Here is a 16,340-nt window from a genome sequence, read left to right as displayed (position 1 = left end):
TCCTATCAACGAGCGATTTAATAGCCTATGTCGTACTTTTCGGGAAACAAAACACCATTGGCCATCTCTAACACAGCGTACTCAGTATCGTCTTTGGCTTCATCTTCATCCCATGGCAGAAGGCCCATGGCCCGCATACCATCCACACCTCCTGCTTCGCCCACTTCTCGTATAGCCTGCTCACCTCCTATAGCTACATCACCAGTAAGGGCTCCAGTGAAATCGGGTCCTGGTTCGCCATGTAAAAATCCCTTGCGCTGGTGTGCCAAGTAGAGTGCATTCGTCTGAGTCAAAGGACAAGCTGGAAGATATACAATCGTCGTGACAGGTGTATCTGGGCGGCGACGACGGTCAAGAGCATAGACAGCATCCGGATGCCAGACAAGATAGTCTCCTGGTTCAAGCTTTGGAATTGGAATCATGCTGCGGTTGAGTTGGAGGTGAGGATGCAGAGCTTTGTTGAGCTCTTGCGTGTATGACGGCAATGCACCTTGGATCACGGATGAAGGTGGTTCCTCAAGGATCCAGTTCTCTGGTACAAGAAAGTCTGGACCTGAGAGCGAAGAGTCTCTGGGGACAAAAAAGGGTCGGAGGAGAAGGTATGCAGTTGTAAGGCGAATCATCGGGCACAATAGCAATGTGCCTTGGCCGAAAGGAACATCACTCAAAGCAACCCAGCCCTGGAACATGCGGAACATGCTGCAAGACCCATCACCGTTGTATAAATCACTCGTCACCTTCAGTCGAGTGCTGCTCTCCCACGGCTCCCAGTCTTCCCAGCGGCCGTCAAAAATGGGTTGATACGTCGCAGCTGAACCATATCCATCGGGTTCCCAACGCTCCACGCTCCCTCCGTCGACATAAACGCTGAGGGAACATGTTTCATCCTCTGGTGTTCTGATTCTCACGCGGTCGGCATAGCTGACAGGAAAGTTGGGGCTCACAAGTGCTTTTGGGTCGGACGAGTGCCATAGGTTCATCAAGAAACGTTGGGTGTAGACAATGTTCTGGTGTGCTCGAGCTTTGATTTGCCCGGGAGACCAATAGACACCATAAAGATGAGGATCATGGGTTGGAAGCCGTCGAGCTCGGGGATGTTCCAAATGAGCTTCCGTTTCTGCCTTCCATTCTGCAGCTAGATTACGGGGTATCACGTTCCTAACCACTGCGACACCGCGGTCCTTGAGTGCGGAAGAGAAGGCATTCGTCACTGAAGGATTTTTGAGATGTTCAAAGTCGATGGAAGGATAGATATCGGGGCCCGCCTTGGCAATGATGTCGATTTCGTTCTTTAATTCTAGCAGTAGTCTTGTCCAGGCGGCCTTGATTTGATCTTGTCTACCCTCAATGAGATCCTTCTTGATCCGGGCGAACCGGCTAGGCAGGGGTATGGGCTCAGTAGTCTGAGCAAACATGCTGCTTGAAGGTCCATGTTGGTGACCCTTTGGTGCCATGTCTTGAAGCTTGTAGATGTATGTAGGTGGGTATCGGAGAAAGTAAGTCGCACTGAACCGCTGTGAGCCAGTTTAACCATGTGTATATTGCAGGAGATAAGAAACGAAATTGACTATTCTTTCAAATGACAGAGGCCACTTTTAATTGCCACTTGAGAGGGAACCTCGACATATTCTATTCGTGAGGTGTACGGCTTTTATACACACAGCCTACATGGCCCGTTACCACTTCACGGCGAATTCATTGACTACTGAGTCGCCGTTCATTTCAACATGCGAACCAGTCGTGTGGCGGAAATTCTTCGGTTGCGAGCTTGTTATTCTTCGGGCATTGACGCCATCACGGCCCGAGTATCCGATCCTTCAAGATATGTCGTCTCGATTGCCTCGGTCAGCTTAGGGCGTGCTGTCGTGTAGTGACCAGCTGTGTAATCCGACAGGTTGGATCTGGCAACCCTGCACCCGATAACTTTGTATGTGCATGTGAAGGCAGGACGCCGCCGAGTTATGAGCGCGCTAGTTCATGTAGAGCTAGCTAGGACTTGACACGTTTCGATCGACGGAGTGAAGGCTGCTCTTTGATGGCCTCGTCCACCTTCTTAGACTCTTTTGAAACGGCCTTCCTCTTCTTTGCCGGCGCTGTTGCCGTCGACAATGCGCTCTCTTTCTCCTTCTTGACAGGTGCAGCATCATGCGATTGCTCCGTTTGCTCCGGTTGCTTCATCAAGACATATGCAACCTTTTCTATGTCACTTGCTTTCACGGCAAGCCTATTCCGCAAGTCGTCAACTTCGGAGCATAGCATGCGATACTCCTTAGCATTATACTTGATAGGGCTCTGCTTGCCGCTGCAGCATAACCACCAGAAAGCCTCGTCGGCAAAGAAGATGACCCGACTTGCATCATGGACAGCTAAGAGTAAAGATGCCGTTGCGGGGCCAATGCCTCGAAGCCTGGTTAACACATCTAGAGTCGCCACAGTGTCTGCCTTTTCGTCGTAGATTTCAAGAGCTTGCTTGATAACATCTTGGGCACCATCCGGATCATTAGACGAGACCAGTTTCATAAGTGTTGGCCGAAATTTTCCATGATGCCTGATCATTCGTTAACAGATAGTCACGACATGGTGCAGCAACCCCGTCTGAGAATGGGAGCGCAGGCTCAGACTTACAACTTCCATTCAACAAGGGTCTTGATGTCGTCAAGTGTCATTGGGCGGATTCTTTTACCGGCATCAAAGTTATCCAATGCCTCGATGTACCGAAATTCATCGAGTACCTCGAGTGACTTTTGGCCGTTTTTTACTATCACGATGGACAACTACTATCAGCCTGGTTTCTGATGGAATATCGGCTACAGTGCGTATCAAGGAGTCAACCTACCACCCTTTTCATCGGAGATTCTTTGTAGAACAGACGGATACCGCGCAAGCAATTGATTGAATTCATCAAGACTGACTTTGTTGGCTGAGACATTGGTTGGCGAGGATGCCATTCTGTGGTATTGATTGCACACGGTAAAAGGACGCTTGATTCTGAGAAGTGTCCGAGATGAGGATACAAGAAATGTGACTCGTCTTATTCCGTATTCAACGATTGTTCTATAAGGTTGAAGCAGAAGGTTTCTTAAAGCAACCATGAGAAATTGAGGGATAGTGTAGTTGTAGAGTGTAAATGGTGAGTTAAGTGCAATTTCAAACGCGACGCGAAAGAAGGAAAGAGACTCGCACGGTGCGCGATGGCAACTTCCTTCTACAATAACCAAGTCTGGGCAAGTAGAAATTGCCATTCTACACAGGCAAGCGCGTACTTTGGCAATTCTTGCTATAATTTCAGAAGAAGAAGAACTGTAGATTTGAAATTTGTTGCACCTATAATAAAATTCTATCTGCATCAAGCAATCCAGTTGTCTTCAACTTTGCCAACCAATTTCCACAGTTTGTCAAAGACATTTTCAGGATCATATTTCTTCTTCAAAGTCACCAATCGCTTTGAATGCGACCCAAATGCTTCCTCAGCCGAAATGTTTCCAGTGTTGGCATAGTTAAGGTAATTGCCAATGCCATCCGCGAGGGTTTCGTCGTTGTATCCCAACTTGCGAACCTCAGTTTGGAAAGTACGGTTGAACTGGCGAATCTCCGTATCAAGACTCTCATCCTCATACTTGTACATGAATCCTATGATGAAGTACTTGCCACGCGAGTTGAAGGCCGTTGACTCGACAGGAATCTCCCTGATCTTTTGGTTCGGTATACATTCAATCAACACCACGGATTCGGTAGCGTCTGGCGTGCGCTCAGTGAACTCATGGAAGCGATTGCGTATCGTCTCGGCGGTAGAGAGCTTCATGGGAAGTGTGAAGTTGGAACCACCAAATAAGTACCGGCTTCCGTGCATCACCTGGCCGTCTGCAACCTGGTTAATTACAGGATAAGGCATGGGCCCGATCTCCTGCATCAATGCTTCCATTTCCAAGATTGGGGCAAAGTATTTGGGTCCTTCTTCGGATGGGTTATCCCCGACCTGAGCCATTCGCACAACGACAACAGGGGGTCTGGGCGCATTGGGGTCTGGGCCAGGAGGAGCATGTCCAAATGCAACAAGGAGGATCTGTCTACCATCATTGGTAGCTCCCCATGTGTTTGTGAAATCAATGATAGCTGGAAGTTTATCCGGGGAGAACAAGACCATACCTCCCCAGATGTCTCCTTGCGGGTGTGCTTTGCTGGTGAACTGTGTCACAACACCAAAGCTGCTACCGGCACCTCTAAGTGCCCAGAAGAGATCCGGGTTCTCTGAGGCTGATGCAGTCACGATGCTTCCATCTGCCAAAACAACCTGACACGCAATCATGTTATCGATGGCCAGTCCATGGAGTCCACTCAAGACACCATAGCCTCCATGAAGGGTGAGACCGCCGACGCCGGTATGGGAGACTGTTCCTCCTACGGTAGCCAGTCCTTTGGCCCAGAGGGCATCATCCACGTCTTTCCACAAGCAGCCTCCCGCATAAGTGATGGTTTGTGCGTCGGCATCAACCGAGACATCACGCATGAGAGACAGATCTAGGACCATGCCCTCGGGTGACGGAGAGCTGGATGTCTGCGAGGAACTGTGGCCGCCTCCTTTAACATTAAACTTGATCCCGTTCGAAGTTGCGAACTTGACAACGGCACTGACTTCTTCAGCAGTCCTGGGTTGGGCTACAGCAGCCTACAAAAGAGTGAGTTGTGTAGAATATAACAGCGATGCATCGACTTACAGCAGGCTTGACACAAGTGCGACTCCATCTTTCGAGACTTTGGTCATATCCTTCATCTCCTGGGAGTAGGAGTTTTCCTTGGACAAGTTGGTCACGCAGGGAGGAGAACTTGTTTCGAGTCATGTTTATATGAGAAGGAAGGCAAGATGGTGAGGTAGTTGAATGAAGAAAGGAACATAGCACAGAGCTTCGTGGCTGCCTTTATATGTTTACGCATGGCAGGCCAGCGCTAAGTATGTCTCCGCTTACATCGAACTAGATACGGAGGATCTATGTGCAGAATAAGATAATCAACCCTGGCTTGAGTTGGCACTGCAGCCCTAGAGCTATCGCCTATTCGTCAAAATAAGAAGTTGAAAGGGACTCGGATATCTATGCGCGAAGGTGTGCAGTATTATCAGAACGTAGCGTCATTGTCCATGCCAGATATTGGCTATCTGTCCAGCCAGGTGAATTTCTCTTGGACGATTTGAGTATAGGAACATCGTGTTAGTAGTTACCCTTTGCACCATTATACAGACTTGGACTAGTTAGAATGGTAAGCAACCAAGAAGATTGTCCCCGCTTAGATACGGAGGTATTCTAAGGAAGCAAGGCAGACTGTGAGCCGCATGGAGGAGCTTACTTCATGGAGTCGACGTATTTGATAGGGTCAAGTTGGAGGTCAGTCAGCTCGATTGCTGCTAAACTGGCCGGGTTCTGTGTTACTATACCCGCCGCTTACACGGATGTTAGATCACTATTAGATTTCATTCAAGGCTATTATCTACTATGTATGTTATATTTAGCGAAAATCGGGGAAGCCAACAAACTTTGCTCAGTGCTTACTGAGAATTGCCGTGTGAGCCTATTACGGGTCATTTGCTTTGATGTTATTCGTCTGTTTTGGTTTGGTGATGGCATTCATCCCTGTAACGTACAAGTTAAGAAGCAATATTTTGTTTAAAGTTATACCAACCACCAAGAACAGTACAAGTTAAGGAACTGTCTGTCCTCAGGGTATCAGAATAAGGGATGGAATCAGTAGGTCAACTTATAATGCTTAAACTATATACTCTTTAGGCTATTTATTTCTGTACCCTAAGACTTATCTAGAGGATCAACTTTTCTACTACCCAGTAGACTGTCTAACTGCTAGCTGGGAGATATAAGAGATGATGTGTCTTGAGGTGCTTTGCCAGCACATACATATGTAGATCCAATCTCTATCCTGTTGCCAGTCGATGAATCTGTCTGACTGTATTAAACGGTAACTTACTAGCTGCCCCAGTTAATGGACCCTGTAGATTACTGTCACTAACTATGGGGTCATGGTTTTCTGGAACGGTCGAGACCCTGAAATGGACTAACGAAGCGAAGCAAAGCGGGTGAAAAAGTTGTAGGTAAACAAAAATAAACCAGCCCAATTGCTGAACGCAAAGATAACGGCGTGCCCGAAAGGGCGATAGTGAGAGGGGACAAAGAGTTTCCGTTTTTCCCGTGCAGGACAGGACAAAATCCCATCCCATTCATCCTGCATCCTCTTTAAACTTACACACACTTTGAATCCTCAACACCGCCAGTTTCTATCTAGTCTACTACAGCACACCCTCTTCTATCTTCTTTCAACCAAACTAAATCACAAACATGGGTAACGTAAGCTGAACACTCATTTATCCTTTCCAAGACACTGTCACTGTCAGTGGCCATTGTGCTGACATGCTACAATACAGGGTGCCAAGGCTCAACAGAAGCGCGAGCGCGCTGCTAAGGACAAGAACACTGCCAAGTCTCAGCTCAAGGTGGTAAGTAGACAACAAACAGCTTTGTTTCTAGTCTTGTCTGCTAACATGTGACATGCGTAGAACGAAAAGGCTTGCGACATTCAGTGCCAGATCTGCAAATCTACCTTCCTCAAGACCACAAAGGCCCCTGCGTATGCCCTCCACTTCTTCCCCGCTGATCACTCAACTAACTTGCTTTACTTCCAGTCTGAAAGAGCACGCCGAGAACAAGCACAGCAAGACCATTGCCGACTGCTTCCCTACCTACCAGGAGTAAATCGACCACGCTGGAGAGCCGCTTTGACCTGAGACAATGATAACGAGAAAAGGAACCGGGATAAAGAGGAAGAGAGAAGAAAAAGAAAAGTGAAAATGGAAAGCATTTAGCGAAGCGAGGCGTACTGTGGCGTGATGGCCCTGCACGAGAACATGGGGAGATGAGACAAGTTTAGATGACTGGCAGGGACTCATGATAACTTTATACAGTTCTTTTTTTACACATACCTGCTGCTATCTTGCCCCTCCGTGTCTTGCTATCAACTTAATGAGCCTCCACAGCCTTTGGGGGCACTTCCACGGCTGGCACCGTAGATTCCTTTTGCTGCTTCGCCTTGGCTTGCTCCTCTCGGATACTCGCCAGAATATCAGGATACCAGCGCTCTCCAACATCAGGATGGCTCTTTACACGATTCCTCAGCGTCGCCTCGCCAAGAGTCTTTGACACACCACCGGCACGGAACGTAAACTCGACATCATCAATGCGTCCGCCGTTGCGTTCTACAATCTGGCGTCGCTGCTCCCTCACTTCTTCGGGTACGAGACCGACGCCGACTTTCTCGAGATCCTCGAATTCAGCGCTCATGCGCACACCCTGGAAGAAGGGGATCGAGAAGCGTGCGCCTGATCCTGCCGCTGGGGAGAGCACGCGATGTGTCGTTGAGACGCAGACGCCCTGTGTAAGTGCCTCGAGACCCTGGCCGATAGCCACAACGAGCGTTCCTGGGATGGGCTCGCAGTCTATCCACTCGCCACGGACGTTTTGCACCTGAAGACCTTTGTGCGAAGTGGCTTGGAGGAGATAGCTAGAGAGCATGCTATCCTTGTGAGGACCTACACCCTGACCTTGCGCATCGCCTTGGATGCCGAGCTCCTTGGCGTCGGGATACTTGACGATCTTGAGCTTGTGCTGCTGATCCTCGTCAAAGTACTTGTTGAAGGCATCGCTGGGAAGCTCAATAGCCTCAGCGATGAGAGAAGTGAATTGGATTGAGATCTTGCCCATGCGCTCCATGTACTCTGTGTAGACGTTGCGAAACTCGGGCAATGAGTCCTCGGACGGCCACTGGTTGGGCGCCAGTAGGTTACGATATAAAGGAGCTCCGGGCTCAGGGACTGGATGCTCTGTAGAGAGATCGATTTGCTCTCGGTGGTCGACCTCTCCAGCTGTAATTTCTGCCGAGAGACGTGAGTAGCCAAGAAACGAGGGCGCATTCTTCATCTCAATCTTAAGTCTAGACAAGTGAGTTGAGTGATTAGCATGCAGGAATAGCAGAGAATGGGATAAGTGCATCATCACTCACTTCTCTTGTTCGGGAATATCAAAGAAGCCTTTTCCAAGTTGAATAACCTTTTGAAACAATTCATCCTCGATACCGACGTTCTTGAGATACAAGAAGCCGACTTCCATCAGTGCATGGCGAAGTTCCGTTAGAAACTGAGGCTTCGTAGCTGGATCCTGGGCCGCAGCCAAGTCCAGGATAGGAATCGACGTGAATGACATTTCGATTCACGATTCAAGACGAATAAGCAAACTTTGAAACTGAATAAATGTTGTAACTGTCGATAATGAATGAATAACTTGGTATCTTTCTCTTGTTACCTACTACTGCGAATAAGTAGTTATTACAGATTACCCATCACCTCATCATGCCATGGCGCGATTGGCCCACTACAAGACGTTTACTACCGTCGTCTGGGTCTCCCCCGCATCCGATTCCCGAGAGATGCCGGGGGGTGACCGTTTGGTGATCGCCTCTCTTTGTCTTCTGTCACCCGCACAGAATAACAGATACCATGCCGATGTCGGACATGTTCCTCATTACATCTTGAAACTGAGTGAAAGCTGGTATTCAGACCTGCTTAACGCCGGCGCTGCGATCATCTAATCTTCCCAAGATCCCCTCCCCTTATCCAACCAGACCAAGTCTAGTATAATGAATGCATAGTTACATACGCGCGTGATGATCCCCTTTTGTGACAAAACATTCTAGCTTAGCTTTTGACCGCACCTTATTATATAAACACGTTTTTTCTAATCTGCCCTTCTCATGATGATGACAGAGGCTTTGTCGCAAGTAGGCCCATCACCTTGTAGAACATGTCCTCGACTGGAGGGGCGGCAAATGCTGGCGCGGCATCAAAGATATCTGCCAGATGTTGTTGCTGGATCACGCTAGGGTGGAAATCGTCATCTTCCATCTCGACATCTTCAAGGTCGAAGGCGTCTTCGCCCTCGGCTTCGTCAATGTCGCTGGCCATATCCTCGTCTTCGTCGATGCGTTGAAGGCCGAGATCATCAGTGGGTTGAAGACCGAGATCATCAGTGGGTTGCAATACAATCGAAGATGGTTCTTCAGTAACCTCCCAGATTTGTGCAGAATCGTCCAAGGCAAAGAAACCACTACTCTGAGGAGCAGAAACCAGGCTGACAACTCTTTGAGGTGTGCTGTGTACCAGTAGGGGCTCGATATCGTTGGGCTCAAAAACTGCAAGAAGGGATCCTTCCTGAGCAGGCAAAGCCAAAGCAAAGTGTCCTGAGGTGTGGTCGACGGCTAGTTGGAGTAGCGCATTGTCCCTGGTCTTGGGTATCACAACACCATATCGCAACTCATCGCTAACAATATCATAAACGCGGAGCTCATCAGACAAGATGATTACGAAAGTCGACAGCACACGGATGGATCGCAATTGACCCTTCCACTGACCTTCGAGGGTCTTGACCAACTCGCCTGACGCAGTGTCAATCACGCAAACCGCACCGGAACCAGCGGTTCCGAAAGCCACGAAGAGGGTAGAAGCATCCTCTGAGAAGGCTATGCGTCCTTGAGGCTCGTGGTTGGCACAAGCCTCGGGAATATCGACCACGCCGTCTTGAGGCACACAATCGCCAACGGCGATTATCTGTGAGCAGCTCCAGGTGAAAACCTCGCGACCATTGGGTCCCTTTACTACAACTCCATTCTGGGATCTTGTCTTGGGGCGCCACATTCGAACATTGCCATCCGTGCCGATCGTGGCGAAGCATGTCGAGACAGGATTTGAAGTCAAATCGAGAACTGCTTCGTTGCGGTGTGTGGCGTGAGGAGCATTGATCCTTGAAACAAGAGCAACCTGTTCGTCACCTTGTTGCGTTTCCCAGAACTTGAGGTAAACCTCACGTCGTTCTTGGATAAACTGGTCCCTCATGTCGCTGGTGACGCTGTCAACATCTCGAGGCGAAGGTTCCCAGGTATCCACACTGGCGAGCCACTCTCCATTGGCAGAGAAGGCCAGATGGGTGATAAGAGGTTCCTCAATGGGGCTACCCTTGTTGGTAATATTGACGTCTGTAGGCTGTGTTCGAGCCAAAGCCTGCTTAGACACGCTTCGGAAATCCTTCGTGTCAAAAGTCTGCAACAGGGGAGCCGAGAAACCTCCTGCCAGGGTAGCCTGGCGGCCGTTACCAACACACACATGGAGTCTTGACTCATCCTTGGGGCTGATGATGGCTGGGATAGGTCGCTGCACATGCGAAGGGGTTGTCCATGTGCGCTGGACAAGCTGGTCCTTGGGTGTGCTGACGTTGACTGCGGCTGACTGAATGCCAGCAATATACGCTGTAGGCTTCATCTCAGCGGTTGAAATGATCATGACCGAGTTGTCGTCAAGATGAACAACATATGCGGATCCGCTGGCAGAAACTGTGATGTTCTCCACGCTGCCAGAAAGATGAGGAAGGAAATCCTTTCTTCCTGTATCCATTTGCCACAGAACAAGAGAGTTTTCTGAACCTCCTGAAATCATGTAGTTACCTGTAGCGCATTAGTAAAAAATAATGTGAGTAAAGCAAGATGGAAGACATACCATCGCGCGACCACTTGAGGGCATGCACAGCTCTGCGATGCCAGTGGTAGTTTTGCGCTTGAATAAGCTCCTTCTCGGACGAAGACTTGGCAAGGGCCTGGCTTCGAGCAAGCGCATCGTGGTAAAGGTAGATCGAACCACGCGCACCACCGACAATGATATCCAAAACAGGTGCGTTCAATTGTCGCGACTTCTTTCCGCTTGTTGCAGGTCTAGGATACACTCGGAGGTCAAGAGAGCTGGCCAGGTCAGGAATATCGAAGGTGTAGATCTCGTAGTCGAGTACAGCCAGGCTGTCGAACTGTTCCTGCGAAGGGACGCCAAAGAAGAGTCGATCGTTGATCGCACCAACCAAGTGTCCATCTTCGCTGGTTTCGAGCAACTGCAAGCCATTGCCGGGCTTCTTCATGACGAAAACGACCTTGTGCTCAGACTCTGTTGTCGTGGCTGGGTATGCAACAACTTCGATTCGGCCTGGCTTGTCGGACTCTGCGACAAAAATGATCTCGGTGTCCTTGCCAGAAACCTTCTTTGTAACGAGGGCCATGGCGTTTGCAGTCTTGGATTGTGTCTGGAAGAATTTAGGGGCCTCGGAGCTGGTCCAGTCGACCTGGCAGACGCGGCCGTCTGAGGTGGCTACCCAAACGATGTTGGAGTTCTGCTTTGATTGCCGCATAGCGACGGTATGCGCGGGAGCTGACGTCTTCTCATCGGAGGCTTCGGCTGCTGTGATTGGAATTCGTCGAACGAGGAGAGAGTCGGCTGCGGTGTACACCTGTATCGAAGTGTTGTACGCCAAAATGAGATATCTGCATAGATTAGCTAGGCGCACTGGTACCCAGGATTATCAAACTCACTGATCATCCTCTGTCAATACAGGGTCGATGTCAAGCATCCTGCCGCCCATAGGCTTTGAGACGCGCCATCCTGCCTCTGTATTGCCGAATTGTCGAACAACCTCAACCTCCCTAGATCCAGTCTCTGTCAACGCCTTAGAGATCTGGGGTACCTCAGCAACCACGCCATTTGTGCTCTCATTTAATCCATTGGCTTTGGCTGCCTTGCGTTCAGCCCTTAGTCGCTTTGATCTCGAATCGTTTTCATTAAGATCCCGTTTGCGCTTCTTGTTCGGGTCGTGTTTTGCTCGGGGGCTCTTGGTGCCGGCCATTTTCACCACCTTCTCCTCTATACAGGAGATCGGTCAATGTGCTTGCGACGTTTGTTAAAGTTGCACGTCAGAGAAAAAGGTAACAAAGTTGACCTGTCTAACACTCCACTGGATAGAGATTCGCAGAAATTTTGGTCCCGCTTGCGAACTTTTTGTTGCTGATAAGATAAGTTAGCTTCCGGATAAACTACGGGGCTCCGATAAGCAGAATTTATTTTCCAGGATGAGCTACAACGCCAAATCACGGCAAGCTTTGTTTGTAACGTGCCTCTTTCTCTTGTCGCAAATCCTTTTGGCGTATCCGACGAACCCGCGCATTCACGAAATAACGTCAAGATGATTATTCCTATCCGTTGCTTCTCCTGTGGAAAGGTACTATCAACCCCCGATGCGCCAGTCGCGCCCCTTGCTAACTATTCATTGATAGGTCACTGGAGACCTTTGGGAGCGATACCTTCAACTGATCTCAGATCCCCGCAAGACCGATGGGTAGGGCGACTATCATTGTTTGGTACTGATCTAGAACTAATGGAATACACAGCGACGCTATGGACGAGCTCGGTCTCAAGCGATACTGCTGCCGCCGTATGATCATGACCCACGTTGACCTTATCGAGAAGCTTCTCAAGTACGACACGACCTCCAGAGCACGGCATGTAACGCGATTTCTAACTTTGATACTAGGTACACTCCTGACGGACGAAACGAGAAGAAGCAGCAATTGCGCCAGCACATGTCTCAAGAACAAGAATGAGCAGTAGAGGATTGGTTGTGCATGGTTTGGCGTTTGGGAAATATAGCCGAAATATGTCATTTCGACGGCGCAGGGAAGGCAATGAATTCATCGAGGTCGAGAGTCAGATTAGTATCGGACTATAAGAGCATTCATAATCGACAGGACCCTTTAAAGACCCTCCCGAGACTTTGAGGATTCAACCAACATTCGAGTATGGCCCCCATACCTGCTTCGCAGTCTTCACTTTGTACGGAAAGGAAAACTCTTAAGTCAAGGATGACGCGACATTCTTCATACTATCCACATGGCCAGAGTTGACTTCCATCAACGATAGGACATGTCTCTAGGGGTACTTCTGTGCTGTCTCGGGCCTGTGCGCAAAGAGCGGTGGGTGTGCAGTTGCAGCGAGAAACAACAGGTAGATTTTGAAGAGGGCATCCACACAAAATGAAACTACGCCAATGAGGTTTTGACCTGGACAAGATTAGCAAAGTTGTCTCGCATATTCCCTGTCTCACCTGATTTGCAGGACGCGGTAATTTCTGTGTTTCTATGCTCCTGCGTTGCCTAGAGATCCTTGAAAATTCACGCAGACCTGTTGGTTGTGTCTTTCGGCACGTTTGCTTCTAGAGAAGGTGGACAAGTGTGTCATTAACCCAACAGCATCTGCCGTTGGAAAGACCGACTGTTATGCCAAACCAACCGAACAAGTACCAACCGGTATTTAGAACTAGTGGCTTTGGTACCGTCAAATGTCCGATACTAGGTTTGATATAGCAAGGTTGTGATTCCATTGTTAGTATAATATGTTGGTTAGTACTGTTGTCGGTGTAAAGGATGTAACATTGTGTGGTAACCCCCAACGACGGATCGCGATACGGCCCTACAGGAAACGACACGAATTTAGAGTCATTCTATCAATAATTGAAACTACTGCCATGGTGTTCTTATCCCTGACCTGCGGACAGTGAAGCTCATATGACAGAGTGTTTCATAACACTGTTGTACTTGAAAAAGGGAGCTACTGGGACACTGTTTACCATTGGAGCTGTGTTGGACCATTCATCTTCTCTGACTATTCGTAGTGAGGCTCTTACACCACAGCTAACAGAATCATCCCGGTGGCTTTTGTCATACCACAAAGTGCAGTGTGCTAATCATCCATGTGCATGTCGGAGCCAATGCCATTGAGACTGCTTACTGACAGGCGTTCTTTGAGGCCCTTCTTTTATTTCCCGAGTGTGATGAGGATGAACCATTCAGCCCATCTTACAGGTCGGGCTACCCTTGACACAGCGGAACAAATACCATGAACACACGTAGCTGTTTGTGAAAGCAAAGTAAACTGCTGCCCGATGATTTCATCCTATGTGCTCGGGTGTGGTGTGCGTAAGATGAAGTACAACTCTCATACACTTTAGGCATCCTGGTATGACAAGAACAAATTAGGAATCGTAACGGTGAGCCACATCCATCCACCGCGCCTAAATTGCCCTGCAGACTTGCGTAGTATTTATCTAGTATTGATCAACAACCGCGCTTGAGCTTATGCTGATCTCCTTGACATGATTCTGCTTGTGAAGCTAATAAAATCGGACGGGCAGGATACCATAATAGGAAACTTGAGTCATAAGGTTGTACAACGAGGTAAACAAACCATATCGCATCATCATAGTGAAAGAGCTAACATGCCTTCATCAGGCTGGCGGTTATGTACTGCACAACCCCACAGCTTTTTCGTGCATCTCCAAAGGTCACCTTCACCACTTTTTCTTGCTTCGTGGTAGCCATACATCGGACGACCAGTCGGGAGCACAAACCATTGTGTGTTGGGCGCAAAGATCTGTGAGTAGTATCGATGGATTGCTCAGACTCGTCGGCTATGAACTGCGGGAAGTGTTCCGGGACGGATAAAGCCCGTGCCATATTCACGACCTTGCATCCGGAAAACATCAAAAAGATCCCTGTCTTAGGAGCGGAAAGCTTGCACTTTTTTTTTTTTTTTTGGATAGTCGCGACAGCACTCGTGGAGGTCTCAACGGCAGCAGCAATAACAACAAGGGTACGCGCAACCGGCTAACGAGGAATTGATATCCCCGCGCCGGCTGGTCGGATTGGCGATCTTTAGAACGATTCCGACAGTCTGTCTAGTCTGTGATGGCTAAGACAATGCAGCAGGTATCACCACGCTAAAACAGCTCGGAGGATGAGGACCCCAGGCGAAGTTGGCTGTCATAACGCGAGTGGTATGGGATAAACAAACAGCACCGAACTGCACCATGCCATTCTGTACCACCATCAGTCAGTTTACCAGTGGAGTCTGATTTTATTTATTAGGTATTTTCGCAAAGGCCAATGCTGCTCGGATGTGCCCACAGGTACAGATTGGTTTGATCTGGGATTATAATCCTTCAGAAGAGATGCAAGGATTAAGACTCTCCAATAATGAGCAAGTGTGAAGCGTCCCTATAGGAAAATACCATCTTGTCTCATCAAGCGGACATAGTTTGAAAGCATCAGGTGGTCCGAGAGAGCCGCCTAGCCAAAGAAGATAGAGCTAGTAGAGGGCAAGCAAAGCCATATTCTCTTGATCCAGGTTTCCCATCGTTCTCTCTCAACGACTTGAGCTTTTGCTAAGATGCCTAACTATGAGAGCCACATCCCGTTCCAATGGAAGCCAGCGGACTGTGCGTCGTGAAGGGATGTGCTCCCTGCGGCCACGGCTAGTGGAGCCACCGGCTCGTTTTAGCGTTGCCAAAGCCGCCGTGACCAAACTGCTGGGTTTGACTTGGGTTATTGATTGGCTTGCCCAGCATCCTGGTGGCACCCATGCGAGCCCCGGGCGTTTACTGTTAGACTGTATCAGTACATACAGAATACCAAAGGAGATCCAGCGCTGTGAGTATTTCCATTCAATATATTCTACAACTTACTAAGTAGTAGAGAAGTGGAGAGAAGGTTTGTTTATAGAACTGTTTATGACAAAGAATTCTGCCTCGTGGGTCAACAACGGTTGTTCCAGCTCGACCCTAGGTGAAATAGGAGGAAATGGTGCCAGGAAAAGCAACAGAACGTGCATGTATTGAACCAACATGGTTGATGGACGATGTCACGGTCGTGCAAAGCAATACTATGCCAACCTCATGTTTATCAACTCTAGGTTCCATGGCGGAATCGGTAACCAAGCTCACATCATAAGAGGGTGCTTTTACTCCCACCGTATGCCTATGCACTTGCGTGAAGGGATAGAGTCTGTTGCGATATTGATTTAGGTTGTCGATCATGCTGAATACGCATTGAAACTCGAATATCACATTCCGTGCCGTTCATGCTGCGCAGCGGTCCATGGCACATGGCATTGAATTCGTCACGGCTGGACACAGGCTTGGTGCCGGATCTTGCTCACAGGAAGCTCCACGATGCATAATAATTGGACGGCTCGAGGTCGTTGGTGGAAGCAATGCAGGTGGGGGACTGCGGAGGATTGACCAGTCCCACCATGACTTAAGCGCCGACGCCTGTCCTTATTAATGTAGCCCCACGGGTTTAGAAGCCACGATCCGTCGACCCTGACAAGCTGTCTGGGATTTGACTGGCTGGGTGGGCGGTTCGAGTTTTCGTTTGTGATTGTCTCAACACGGTCCATAGTCCAACTGTTAGTTGAGCGCAAAGTAACGGACAGCTAACTGTCAAGCTGCAGAAGTGGTGTAGCTTCCAATTCTACGTAAAGACACGTACTTGAAATCGACTCGTAGAACCAGCAGAAGGGTGGGAAACTGTGAATCAATGTCGTTTGGGGGCCATAAACAATGGAAGACATCAAGTTTGAAGATGCT

At 48.9% G+C, this 16,340-nt stretch overlaps 8 protein-coding genes across 8 annotated transcripts; 2 read left to right on the top strand and 6 right to left on the bottom strand.

Annotated features, from left to right (window-relative positions):
• Positions 1-17: 17 nt before the first annotated feature.
• FGSG_00897 (uncharacterized protein) lies at positions 18-1,454 on the bottom strand (the record flags this gene model as incomplete). Its single annotated transcript, XM_011318329.1, has 1 exon — positions 18-1,454. The coding sequence occupies one exon, from the start codon at positions 1,452-1,454 to the stop codon at positions 18-20; it is 1,437 nt and encodes a 478-aa protein (XP_011316631.1).
• Positions 1,455-1,989: 535 nt separating this feature from the next.
• FGSG_00896 (uncharacterized protein) lies at positions 1,990-2,948 on the bottom strand (the record flags this gene model as incomplete). Its single annotated transcript, XM_011318328.1, has 3 exons — positions 1,990-2,548; positions 2,626-2,758; positions 2,837-2,948. 3 exons carry the CDS (start codon positions 2,946-2,948, stop codon positions 1,990-1,992), a joined length of 804 nt encoding a protein of 267 aa, XP_011316630.1.
• A 398-nt stretch (positions 2,949-3,346) lies between these two features.
• Positions 3,347-4,838, bottom strand: FGSG_00895 (uncharacterized protein; the record flags this gene model as incomplete). Its single annotated transcript, XM_011318327.1, has 2 exons — positions 3,347-4,666; positions 4,716-4,838. The coding sequence occupies 2 exons, from the start codon at positions 4,836-4,838 to the stop codon at positions 3,347-3,349; spliced, it is 1,443 nt and encodes a 480-aa protein (XP_011316629.1).
• A 1,503-nt stretch (positions 4,839-6,341) lies between these two features.
• FGSG_00894 (uncharacterized protein) lies at positions 6,342-6,976 on the top strand (the record flags this gene model as incomplete). Its single annotated transcript, XM_011318326.1, has 4 exons — positions 6,342-6,350; positions 6,428-6,499; positions 6,560-6,630; positions 6,686-6,976. 4 exons carry the CDS (start codon positions 6,342-6,344, stop codon positions 6,753-6,755), a joined length of 222 nt encoding a protein of 73 aa, XP_011316628.1. The 3' UTR covers positions 6,756-6,976.
• Positions 6,977-7,019: 43 nt separating this feature from the next.
• Positions 7,020-8,258, bottom strand: FGSG_00893 (uncharacterized protein; the record flags this gene model as incomplete). Its single annotated transcript, XM_011318325.1, has 2 exons — positions 7,020-7,989; positions 8,059-8,258. The coding sequence occupies 2 exons, from the start codon at positions 8,256-8,258 to the stop codon at positions 7,020-7,022; spliced, it is 1,170 nt and encodes a 389-aa protein (XP_011316627.1).
• A 545-nt stretch (positions 8,259-8,803) lies between these two features.
• On the bottom strand, positions 8,804-11,768 carry FGSG_00892 (uncharacterized protein; the record flags this gene model as incomplete). Its single annotated transcript, XM_011318324.1, has 3 exons — positions 8,804-10,548; positions 10,601-11,409; positions 11,458-11,768. 3 exons carry the CDS (start codon positions 11,766-11,768, stop codon positions 8,804-8,806), a joined length of 2,865 nt encoding a protein of 954 aa, XP_011316626.1.
• Positions 11,769-12,316: 548 nt separating this feature from the next.
• FGSG_11855 (uncharacterized protein) lies at positions 12,317-12,522 on the top strand (the record flags this gene model as incomplete). The annotated part of the gene is made up of 2 exons (XM_011318323.1): positions 12,317-12,396; positions 12,453-12,522. 2 exons carry the CDS (start codon positions 12,317-12,319, stop codon positions 12,520-12,522), a joined length of 150 nt encoding a protein of 49 aa, XP_011316625.1.
• A 2,596-nt stretch (positions 12,523-15,118) lies between these two features.
• On the bottom strand, positions 15,119-15,598 carry FGSG_00891 (uncharacterized protein; the record flags this gene model as incomplete). The annotated part of the gene is made up of 2 exons (XM_011318322.1): positions 15,119-15,353; positions 15,438-15,598. The coding sequence occupies 2 exons, from the start codon at positions 15,596-15,598 to the stop codon at positions 15,119-15,121; spliced, it is 396 nt and encodes a 131-aa protein (XP_011316624.1).
• Positions 15,599-16,340: the final 742 nt, after the last annotated feature.

Source organism: Fusarium graminearum, chromosome 1 (genome assembly GCF_000240135.3).
Source record: "Fusarium graminearum PH-1 chromosome 1, whole genome shotgun sequence".
NCBI classification, from domain to species: Eukaryota; Fungi; Ascomycota; class Sordariomycetes; order Hypocreales; family Nectriaceae; genus Fusarium; species Fusarium graminearum.
This window is presented reverse-complemented; position numbering and strand designations above follow the sequence as displayed.